Source organism: Aethalodelphis obliquidens, unplaced genomic scaffold, assembly GCF_003676395.1.
Source record: "Aethalodelphis obliquidens isolate GAN/ISIS:26980383/991018 unplaced genomic scaffold, ASM367639v1 scaffold15, whole genome shotgun sequence".
NCBI classification, from domain to species: Eukaryota; Metazoa; Chordata; class Mammalia; order Artiodactyla; family Delphinidae; genus Aethalodelphis; species Aethalodelphis obliquidens.
The window spans coordinates 14397603-14410145 of NW_020837959.1; the positions used below are offsets into that span (position 1 = coordinate 14397603).

The 12543-nt window shown below is 46.1% G+C and overlaps 1 protein-coding gene across 1 annotated transcript in view; it reads right to left on the bottom strand.

The window, feature by feature from the left end:
• Positions 1–12543, bottom strand: part of LOC113625296 (multidrug resistance-associated protein 4-like) — a 167319-nt gene that overhangs the window by 127400 nt on the left and 27376 nt on the right. Inside the window, 1 exon segment of the mRNA XM_027115725.1 lies at positions 5737–5915. Within this exon segment, the coding sequence (XP_026971526.1) occupies positions 5737–5915 (179 nt within the window).

A 12543-nucleotide genomic window follows, 5' to 3' on the forward strand; every position in this document is an offset into this window, starting at 1 on the left:
AAACAAAAATAATCGCTTTCCTGGAATTTGCAAGAAAAAACTTTATACAGCTTAGATATCATTTTGCCAACTATATTTAAAATGTTGGTTCACATCAGAAGATACTAAATAATATATAGAATAATATATACTATTATTATAGCATATAGTATATACAATCATACAGTATACATAGTATACCTGTATAGATTATTATATATATTATATATATTACATATGTTTGTGTGTGTATGTGTGTATATATATATATAAATATAAATAAAATAAAGACTTCCAGGCCATGAGAAAAGTTGTAACTTTCTCAACAAGGATACTGGTTTACTAGATCCTCCTTAAGGAGAAAATACGGCTGCAAACTCCAACACATGTAAAACCTGGACATTTTTATTGTTTTACTTTTGTGTCACTAACAACAAACAGGGGAGCTGGAGTTGGTAGGAACTGATTCCATAAATATTTCCTGAATCCCACCATATCCCAAGCACCATGTGACATACTAGGAACACAGAGAGGAAGGTCATTCCCAGGCCTTCAGGAATCAGGTGGCACAGGACAGGCTGGGGACACAAGACAAATGGCAGAGACTCAACGAAAACCCTGGCTCTGCCTGTTTTGAGTCGTGACCTTTTCCTGGGCACTTAAGTATACTCTGGTCTTCTCACGCACGTTAACTCAATATCACTGCTTGTCATTAACTATCACTCAAATCATTGCTCTAAAAATGAAATGCTCTTATTAAGTTTCTATCTCTTAAAAAATAGTTTACAAGCATCTATTCACAATCACTTGTCTCTCCTTAGTCAGTGCCCTCTCTCCTCGACAGCAGGAATGGCCGCATCTCCCCCTTATTATTTTCATACCACTTAGGAGCTATTCAATGCAATTCAGCTGAACAGACCAAGTCCTGCGAACCAGTACTGAACTAACATAATCATATATAGGAAAACTCCCTCTTGCCCTGCAAATGCTGCACATATTTCAACAAGGAAACCTACAGTGGTAGAGAAATACCACCCTCGCTGCCCACTCTCCACCCCCCAAGAACTGTGAATGTGTGGCAAAGACTGCTGGCTGTCCCCCAAATCTGCTCTCGTTCTTCTGAGGTAACAAACCCCAGATTTCAGCTGGCACCTGGCAGCCTGGAAGGAGGCCCTCTCTCTCCAGCCCCCCGAGCAGATAGATGTAGCCATGTGACTACATCCAGGCCGGTGGAAAGTGACAACGTCTGGGACCTTCATCCACCCCACGGCCTAGGCCTCGGAGGTTACCAGCTGGGTCAAGGCCACAGGCAGAGGAGTAACAAGAGAGAAGGAGTCTGGGTCCTAACACCCTGGAGGATCATACTAACCGTGGAACTTGTTATGGAGTGAACTGTATCCCCACAGAAAAGCTATGTTGAAGTCCTAACCACAGTTACCTCAAAACGTGACTTTATTTGGAAATTGGGTTGTTGCAGATGTAATCCATTAAGGTGAGATCACACTGGAGTAGGGTGGGCCTGATACTGAGCAGGACCCTGCAGGGCTCCTGGGCTCAAAAGCCTTTCTGAGTCACACATTTCTTTGATTACAGGAAATAGGCTTCGTTCAGCCTCCACGACCTTCCCTGCGTTCCAACAGGCAGGTTCAAGCTGTTGTTAATTAGGGGAGGGAGGGGATGGGAGACAAGGAGAAACAGTCAGGAGAAACAATAGTACAGCCTTGCGGGCAGGGTCCTGGTTCCCCATTCAGGGATACACAGAGAGATATCTTTTAGCTGTTTTGCAGATACTGAAACCCACACGAGGTGGGACAAGTTAATGGTTAAGCACATAGACCCCAGACCAGTTGGAACCAGAAGGTCGATGATGTTGACTCCCACTTACCTCCCCACCAACCAATCAGAAGACTGTCCACCAGCTGACCACGCCCTCTTTGAACCATTAATATAAAACTTCTCACTACCCCCTCCAGGCTGGGACACACAGTTTTGAGGGCATTAGCCCACTGTGGCCCCCTTTGCCTGGCAACAGAATAAAGCTATTCTTTTCTACTTCACCCAAAACTCTGTCTCCGAGATTTAATTCCGTGTTTAATTCCGGATACAGAGGCCAGAGTCGGCTGCCGGCCCTGAATCCAATATCATTGGTGGCCTTGTGAGAGATGCAGAGACAGATACACAGACAGAAAACCACCACACGACGACGGAGACAGAGGTTGGAGTGATGGCAGCTACAAGCCGGAACGCCAAGGTGTGCCTGCAACCGCCAGAAGCTAACAGAGGCAAGGAAGGATTCCCCCATCGACTAAAAAAATATATTCACAATCTAAAAGTTGACAGTGCTGTTTTATTCTGCAGTATTCTTAGGACTTCAAGCCCAGCAGGCAGCATCTCAAGTAACTACGAGAAAACTGCTCCAAGGAGGCGAGGCGGAGCTAGGATATACAGGAGTTTTCCAACAAAGGGCAAGTAGTAGGAACAAAAGATTACTGTTAATTAAAGAAAACCAGATATCCCAAGTTAAGGAATTTAGTGCTTTTCTAAGTATGGGAAGACGCAAGAGTCTGGGCTCACCGAAATCATTCCCTTGATATGCACCTCAGCTATCTGGGGCCAGTATCCTGTGTTTTCACATCCTGAGTTTCCTCGGGGCTCCCCACAGGGAGTGGCTGCAGTCTGATGGCCGCTAGATGGCAGGTATTCTTTCCCTTCCTGAGTTTCCTCAGGGCTCACCAGCTCATTCTGGAGCGCTGCAGTCGCTGATGAGTGTGACATCCTTGTTTACTGATACGGCAGGCAATATTCCATTTCTCACCCCTTGCAGGATTCAGAGAGATCTTGAACCTCCTGACATCTTGATTTCAGACTTCTAGCTTCCAGAACTGTGAAACAATAAATTTCTGTGGTTTGGGCTTCCCTGGTGGCGCGGTGGTTGAGAGTCCGCCTGCCAATGCAGGGGACGCAGGTTCGTGCCCCGGTCCGGGAAGATCCCACATGCCGTGGAGTGGCTGGGCCCGTGAGCCATGGCCGCTGAGCCTGCGCGTCCAGAGCCTGTACTCCGCAACGGGAGAGGCCAAAACAGTGAGAGGCCCGTGTACCGCAAAAAATAAAAAAATTTTTTAAAATAATAAAAAAAAAAAGAAACCGGGCTTTGGGCATAATCCTAGTTCTGTCATTTACAAGCTATGTGAGGATGGGTGAGCTATTTCACCTGTTACAAGAGCCTGTTGCAGATAAGTCATGAATATTCCTCCCTCTCTTGACTCAATTCCCTCCCTTTTCCCTCGACCCTCCTATATACATACAGTGCCTCAGCCCAAACTGGGTTGAGAAGTTGATTTGCGAACTAAGTTCCTGCTTCTCCATTCTTTGGCCATCGAATGAAGCTTGTGCTGTTCCACACTCATCAACAGTTTAATTATTGGCTGTGGGAATCCGGATGGAAAAACAACCGCCCCAGCCAAGATAAGGGTTCTTAGCCTGGGCTAGGACCCCGGCATGAGTCCAGGCGACCAATTCGGTGACAAGTACAGCAGTTACCTACACAAGGAACAGAGGCTCCAGAACAAGACCGCCTGGTTTGGGATCCTGCACCACCACTCACTTGCTGCGTGATGGTAGGCAGCTTACTCAACCTCTCTGCTTCAGTGACTTCAGGTGTAAAAGAAGAGGTAATAGCTCCTTTCCTTCCAGCAGGAAAACTGGAAATGGGTGCCTACCAAAATCAATGAGAAGCCTTCACCTTCCCATTTCCACCCACATACATTTTGAAAATGCACAAACAGAAGGTGTTTGGAGAGTTCCATGCCCTGCCTGAAGTTAAGGAGACATGTGTCTACTTTGTTGTTATTTACTTTAACTACACCCATACACCTTCTTCTAGGCCCCTCTTGCCTTAAGGGCCATCAAATAGCCAAGAGAGGTAGCTACACACACTGAATACACCACAATCAAAATCAGCATAGGAGCTCCCATCCCCTGGGGATCCCCTAGACCATCCCATAGAAAAAGAAAACGTCAGAATTTGCGGGAAAGATGAATGGGTTAAGGTCCAGAAACAAAAGATCTAATAATCACCCAAGTGTGATTAAAGCCCCAAGGTTTGGACTTCCCTGGTGGCACAGTGGTTAAGAATCCGCCTGCCAATGCAGGGGACACGGGCTCGAGCCCTGGTCCGGGAAGATCCCACATGCCGTGGAGCAACTAAGCCCGTGCGCCACAACTACTGAGCCTGTGCCCTAGAGCCCACATGCTGCAACTACTGAGCCCGAGTGCTACAACTACTGAAGCCCACGTGCCTAGAGCCTGTGCTCCGCAAAAAGAGAAGCCAGAACAAAGAGTAGCCCCCGCTCGCCGCAACTATAGAGAAAAGCCCGTGCACAGCAATGAAGACCTAACGCAGCTAAAAAAAAAAAAAAAAAAAAAAAAAAAAATCCACCTTCCAATACAGGGGACAAGGGTTCGATCCCTGGTCGCTGAACTAAGATCCCACATGCCACGGGACAACTAAGCCTGTGTGTTGCAACTACTGAGCCCACGCGCTCTGGAGCCCACAAACCACAACTAGAGAGAAGCCCACGCGTTGCAACGAAAGATCCCGTGTGCCACAGCTAAGACCCAATGCAGCCAAATAAATAACCAAAAAAAAAAAAAAGCCCCAAGTTTCAGGCCCATCTTGTTAGTAGTCCCAGCTACTAGATGGAAAACTTTAGTTAAGAGCTTCACCTCTCTGAGCCGTTTTTTATCTGTGTGTTTCCTCCCAGTTCAAGGAACCTTCAGTGGTTTCAGGACCAAATGATTCCTAGGCAGGACCACCTGCATCAAGACCATGCACTGCTTCTCCAAAGGCTAAAGATATGGACCCCATATCTTTATATGGACCATATGGACCATATGGACCATGCAGGCTTCAGGGACCCCATCCCCAGAGTGGTCCTCAAAGGTGGAAGTGGAAATATTCGAAATAGGGAAAGGAGCTGGTCAAATACACACTCCAGTAGTGGCTGTGTGTCCCAATCAAAACGTCTTCAAGAATAAAATAAATATTAAATAAAAAATAAGTGTTTTTTAATCCTTAAATAAAAAAGAAGTGTTTTTCACCAACACGAAATTTGCTATGATTAGGTACCAGGACATACAGTGAAAGACACACACGGAGAGAGGGAGGCAGAGAGAGACGTGGTCATAGACACAAGGACAGAGGGAGCCCGGTGCAGTTGGAACGCGCCGTCACATAAGATATATGGGAAGAGGTGGTGATATTACTGGAAGCCGGCAGCGGTCCAGGGCGCTAACTAGATACAGGAGGTTGTTAATAAGCTGATTGCTTTGGGGTAAAAAGGCTACAGCTTTAGTTCAAAACTGCGAATTCCTGAGCGGCATGGGGGAAGCCGGCTAACGGTGGGGTGCAGGGACTGCAGTCCCTCCTCCAGCTGGGTGGTGACGCCCCCGGGGCAGCCTCGGGTCTCAGCCTCCCCGCCTCCTGCTCTCTGGCATTGCAGGTTGGCGGGGCGACTAGCGGCAAGGGAGGCAGACCCTGTGCCCCAGCCACCAGGTCGCCGGGTCTCCCTCCCCGGGCCTGCTCCCGCCCTGCCCGCGCGCCCAGGCGCAAAGGGGAACACGCCGTCGGCGTGGGGAGGCTCCAGCGGCGGCGGAAAGCGCTCCCTCTGCCCAACACTCTGCCCCCCTAAAGGGCGCCGGCGGCGTCCGGCAGAGGCCCGCGTTAGCGGGATGTCGCAGCTCAGGCGGGGCGCTCACCAGAACAGGCGGGAGCAGAGGTTCGCGTCCTGCAGCGGGCTGGGCGGCACCTCCGGGTACGCCGGCAGCATCTTGCCGGCGCTGGCGGGGAGTCTGGAGCCCCGGGCGCCTCCGCTCCGTAGGAACCTGGAGTGGAGCACCCGCGGCCGCTCCGTCCGCGTCTACCCCAGCCACGCCGCCTTCCGGGAACGCCTAGTGTCGGAGGCGGGGAGGGGAGGAGCGCTCTCTACGCGCAGCTGTTAGAGGCCTGGGAGGCGAAGCCAGCGCGCAAGGTGCAGGGCTGCCGGACGAAGGGGGGCCGAGCGGACGCTGCCAGGAGCCACAGGCAGGTGTGAGGCAAGGCCGCAGGCGCAGCTGATGGAGGCGGGTAGGCGGGCTAAACAGCACACCGGGTCCAGCGCGCAGGCACCCACTTACTAGTACCTGGCTGCAAACTCTGCCAAAAGTACTTGCTCTGAGCCCACGCACCCCAGAAGGTGGAGAGAGGAGGCTCAGGCTCTGCCCACCTTTGCTACTCAAAAATGTCCCCTGGGGGGCTTCCCTGGTGGCGCAGTGGTTGAGAGTCCGCCTGCCGATGCAGGGGACACGGGTTCGTGACCCGGTCCGGGAAGATCCCACATGCCGCGGAGCGGCTGGGCCCGTGAGCCATGGCTGCTGAGCCTGCGCGTCCAGAGCCTGTGCTCCGCAACGGGAGAGGCCACAGCAGCGAGAGGCCCGCGTACCGCAAAAAAAAAAAAAAAAGTCATTATAGACACATATATGTACAAATCTATTTATGTACACATGTTTATCAGAGCAGTGCTTATTACAATATAATAGAATTTATAAACATTCTACGTTCAGCAATAGCAGAATGATTAAATAAGTCATTTTTAAACAAGTGTTTTTTGAACATCCATCAGACACCCTTCTAAGAACTGGGGATCAATGGTAAAAAAAGGCATGTAAGTTTTATCTCCTCAAGAGGAAATAAAAGAGAGTAGTTGGAGACGGCCAGCAAACCCCGATTTAAATTGCACAGTCAAGAAACTTGAGCTGAAATGGGAAACCAAGAAGGAGACAGCCTTGTCCAAATCTGGGAGAAAAAAAAGATCCCCAAAAAGTGAAAACAAAAAATCCATGGCATTGGATAAGATAACTTGGGTGAGTGTAGATTTTTTTAAAGGGAAGAGAGACCTGTTGCATCTGGAAGAGAGGGGAGGTCACTAGGCAAACTGCCACCCCCGAGACTGGGGAGGCCCCCCCAGTGAAGAGAGGAAATGGAGGCTTCCCAGAGCAAAACCACCAGGGGGACCTGTGCCTGGGGAGGAAAACCAGAATTATAACTGACTATCGCTGCAGGCTCAGTGTGACAATGAGAGTTAGAAACTACAGGGGGACCCAGTCATGCGAGGACTCACAACACGGTGAGATTTTCCTCCAGAAGCTCCACCAGGATCCTACAGAAAATACCAGAGAAAAATCCCTCAGCCTTCCTGCTGGGGGTGGGGGGAAAGTAGCCAATTTGAAATAGACCCCAAGACTCCAAGGCTTGCCCTTGGGGGAAACTAGTTAACTAGAGTCTAACCTGCTGGGGTGTTAACTGAGCCTAACTGACCTGGGGGAAGAGAAATACCCAGCTCCAGCTGTCTCTAGCCATCCTGTCCCACATAAGGGAAGGGGTGGGGGGAGAAAAAAATGAGAAACACTTGTGAAGTTCATGGTCCAGAGGCAGAAGCTCACTGGGGGATTGAGACTTAATCGTGGGAACTGCCTGCCCTCACACCTCACCACCTCATTACTAAGGCCTTGTTACAGCAGTTCCTTTAACCCAGGACATTGTGTCTGCATATCCAAAAAAAGTTACAAGGCACACCAAAAGCCAAAAACAAAATTTTTTTTGAAGAGACAGAGCATGCGTCAGAACCAGATGTGGCAGGGATGTTGGAATGATCAGACCAGGAATTTAAATGCAACTATGATTAATACACCAAGGGCTCTAATGGATAAAGTAGACAGCATGCAAAAACAGATGAGCAGTGTAAGCAGAGAGATGGAAATCCTCAGAAAGAACCAAAAAGAAACGCTAGAGATAAAAAGCACGGTAAACGAAATGAAGAATGCCTCTGATGGGCTTATTAGCAGACTGGCCACAGCTGAGGGAGGAGTTGCTGAGCTAGAGGATATATCAACAGAACCCACAAAAGCCAAAAGGCAAAGAGAACGAAGGCTAGAAAAACCAGAATATCCAGGACAGAGGAACAAATACAAAAGATTCCACATCTGCTTACTGAGAATTCCAGAAGGAGAAGCAAGAGAGAAAGGGACAAAAGAAACGTTTAAAACAATAATGACTCAAAATTTCCCCCAATTAATGTCAAACACCAAACCACAGGTCCAGGAAGCTCAGAGAACACCAAGCAGAATTAATGTCAAAAAAAAAAAAACCCAACTCCTACAACTAGGTATACTATTCTCAAATTAAAGAAAAACACTTTGGCTATAGAGGAATAAAGATAAGAATTACATCCAACTTCTCTTCAGAAATCATGCAAACAAGAAGAGAGTGGAGTGAAAAATTTTAAGTGTTGAGAGAAAAAAAATCACCAACCTAGAATTCTGTACCTTGTGAAATGATCTTTCAAAACTGAAGGAGAAATATTTTTTTCAGACAAACAAAAACTGAGGGACTTTGTTGCCGGTGGACTTGCTTTGCAAAAAATGTTAAAAGCAGTTCTTCATTGAGAAGGAAAATAATGTCAGAAACAAAGACCTACATAAAGTAAGGAAGAGCATCAAAGAAGGACGAAGGGAATAGTTCTGCAAGAGGAACAGATAAAACGGTATTGAAAGGGGCTTCCCTGGTGGTGCAGTGGTAGAAAATCCGCCTGCCGATGCAGGGCACACGGGTTCGTGCCCTGGTCCGGCAGGATCCCACATGCCGCGGAGTGGGTGGGCCCGTGAGCCATAGCCGCTGAGCCTGTGCATCCGGAGCCTGTGCTCCGCAATCGGAGAGGCCACAGCAGTGAGAGGCCCGCGTATCGCAAAAAAAAAAAAAAAAAGTATTGAAGGCTTTGAACAGTGGCCAGAATGGAAGAACTTACAAAAGCTGTATCCTGAGAGTGCAGTGACGAAAGCAACAGAGAAGTTGTGAGGATTTTAGCAAAGAGGCTATTAGACTCTGCCTGCCACTCCCATCCCTTCATTTCTCTTTCATGGCAACCACATGTCGTATGTCACCTCACCTGTGGACTGAGGATCAGCCAGCTCCCTAACTTGTGCACTGAACCCTGTTTACTGCGCTGATGGTTAATACTTTCATTGACTCAACTGTAGGTTCTTTCTGGATTCCTAACCTTTGACTACGCCTGAGCTTTGGTAGCTAAGGATATTCTTCTTCTTTTACTTTGCAGTGGGTTTTGCTGGGTTCTGCCTGCTGATGGCATTTAACTACTGACCACTGTCTACTACACAGAGGAACCAAGATAAGGTGGCAGCTTTGGATGAGAAGCAATTGGGAAAGAGCAGCTGGCCTTTGACCCAAATCTAGTAGTTTAGGTCAGAAAGCCTGAGGTGCAAGCTCTTCAGAATGAGCTGATCTGTAAGGATACATGTAACGCCATGTCATGTGTCCACGCAAAGCGCAGAATCAAACTATGTAGTATAGCTTGCCCGTATCCTGTCAGAGATGCCACTCTCTCTAAATTGAGACCAACGTTTCCACACCTTTCACCAACTAGTGTGTATGTATGTGTCATTTATCATTTTTCAATAGTCAGTCAACTTAAGTCTTCACTCGTTAATCAAGATTGCCAGGCAGGCTATTTCTAGCACACATCTGTGTGTCCTATAGGACTGCAGCCTTTACTCTGCTGCCCTCAAACCGCTTTTCTTATTTCAGATTTAGACTTTCATCCAGCCACTATCAAGCATTGCCATCCATCTCTGCCTGTCAGTCAACTGGTTCAGTTTCCATAAAACAACCAAGTCTGCCTTATAATGGCACTTGTTTGTGGTCCATGTTGGTGTTTTATTACATTTTCCTGCATTCTTTAAAATAAGTGAATAGAAGATGGAAAAATTAATATGCTAATAGTAATAATGCAATTCCTGCAAAGATGGAGAGAGTATGAAGTAGAACAAAGGAGGTAACTCTTCCATCTGGTTCGGATGCATATTGGAAGTCAACTCACTGACTATATGCTTAATTTCGAAGGAAAGGAATTTTTCTGAATCTATGGAAGTTTTATTCATAACTGTCAAAACCTGGAAGTAACCAAAACGTCCTTCAGTAGGTGAATGGATAAATAGACTGGTTCATCCAGACAGTGGAGTATTATTCAGCACTAAAAAGAAATGAGCTACCAAGACATGAAACAACATGAAGGAAACTTAAATGCTTGTAACTAAGTGAAAGAAGCCAGTCTGAAAAGGCTACACATACTTTATGATTCTAAGTATATGACAGAAAGGCAAAACTATGGAGTCAATAAAAAGAGCAGTGGCTGCCAGAGGGCGGAGGTGGGAGTGAGGGATGAACTGGTGGAGCACAGAGGATTTTAGGACAATGAAAATACTCTGTATGATACCATAATGATGGAAATGTCATTATATATTTGTCCAAAACCATAGAATGCACAACACCAAGAGTGAACCCTAACGTAAGCTATGGACTCCGGGGGACTTCCCTGGTGGTCCAGTGGTAAAGAATCCACCTTGCAATGCAGGGGACGAGGGTTCGATCACTGGTTGGGGACCTAAGATCCCGCATGCCGTGAGGGCGACTAAGCCTGCACGCCACTACTACTGAGCTCGCGCGCCTCAACGAAAGAGTCCATGTGCTGCAAATTACAGAGCCCGTGCACCCTTGAGTCCACGTGCCACAACTAGAGAGAAGCCCGCATGCCACAACAAGAACACACGCACCGCAAGGAAATATCCCACGTGCTGCAACTAAGACCTGATGCAGCCAATAAATAAATAAAATATATTTTTAAAAAACCTATGGATTTCAGGTGACTATGATGTGTCAGTGTAGATTCATCAATTGTAGCAAAAGTATCACTCTGGTGAAGGAATGTTGGTAGTGGGGAGGCTAGGGAGTGCAGGGACAGGGCAGATATGGGAAATCTCTGTACTTGCCACTACAAAAAAAAAGAGAGAAAAAAGAAAAATCTATGGAATACTAATAAGATATCGATGAAGATTATATATGCAAAAGGTGAAGTGTTATAATAGAGGACATAAAGAGATTTTTTTTTTAAGTTAGAGACTGAGATTCATATTAATAAATTGTCCCATGGATCCCTTAGAGAATTTCACAGGCTTATACATCATCCGATAGAGATACAGCTTTCTCCAACTCAATCAGGAAAATTAGAAGGCCAGACTTAGCCTATCTCCTGTCAATTTTTAAAAAGTAATGTATAACACACTACCAAAGTGATCATCATTAACCTCCTTTCCATCCCTTGCAAATTACCATCAGCAGGTCCATTTTTTTCTTCATTAAACTTTTTTTCTGTTTATTAAATGGGACTTCAGTTGAACTAAGAGAAATAGAATTTGAGGTAAGAAATACATTTATAAAATTAATTTGCATTGCATTATATTAATGTTAAATCTCTGTTTTGGATAATCGTAGATATATGACATTCAGGGGTTAAAAAGCTGAAATGCTCTTCCCGAACATAAAGAACTCTAGAATTCTTTTTTGTTTTCTGAAAAGGGACTTCCCTTCACTCCATCTAGACAGTCTATTTTCAACTGCACTCTCAGGGAAGCTATGGGTATAAAATTAGCAAATTGAATCTAAATGAAACGTATGTTTCCTACCCTCACGGAGCTTACAACTTATACTGTGTGTGCAATTCCCATCCTAAGGGTCACACCTTTGAGTGAAGGCTTCTATTGTAATATGAACAACAGAAAGGAAGTCCACTATGTTTCAGTATTAAAACAAAACATATTGACTTTTTTGATGGGCATTTTTCTAAAATGTGTTGCTGATATCCCTCCATCCTTAGAGTGGGCAAAATATGACGACAAACATTATTAATTATTTGGTATCATTATCAGCAAGTAGTGTTGTGCCATTTGGTACAATACCCTTAGGGCCTAATGAAACACAGGTGTAGGGGTTTATGATTTACTTACATACATTTAATAGCAACCATTTATCTTTTAAAACTTTCATGTCCGTTTTTTATATATTTTTCTTCTCTTTCCTTTTCTAATAGTATTTTACTTTTTACTATTTTTAAACTGGCTTGTTAAGTAAGATTTAATAGGCTTTAAAGTAAGCATCTGAGGGTCTCTGCTAGGAATAATAATGATGAGTTTGGACACACAATTTTGGCAACTTAGATGCCTCTTGGTCTCAGTTGTCTTCTGTGAGACTGAAATTGCCCGAAGAATGACAGATGGAGAAGTGAATGTTATCAGAAGGTGTTTTGGCTTGCTAATGGCTTTATAAGTGTTCCTAAATGATTAGTAAATTTCCCTTCTTCTTTTAATATGAAATATTTCAAGAACGCTAAAAATACGCCCAATTTTATTTTTCAAATGTACATATATCCAAAACAGATTATATAAAGTGTTGAGGGCTTCTGTGGTGGCGCAGTGGTTGGGAGTCCGCCTGCTGATGCAGGGGACGCGGGTTCGCGCCCCGGTCCGGGAAGATCCCACATGCCGCGGAGCAGCTGGGCCCGTGAGCCGTGGCCGCTGAGCCTGCGCGTCCGGAGCCTGTGCTCCGCAACGGGAGAGGCCACAGCAGTGAGGGGCCCGCGTGTTGACATTTTCCTAGAGTTATTTATGAATTTTCATTAA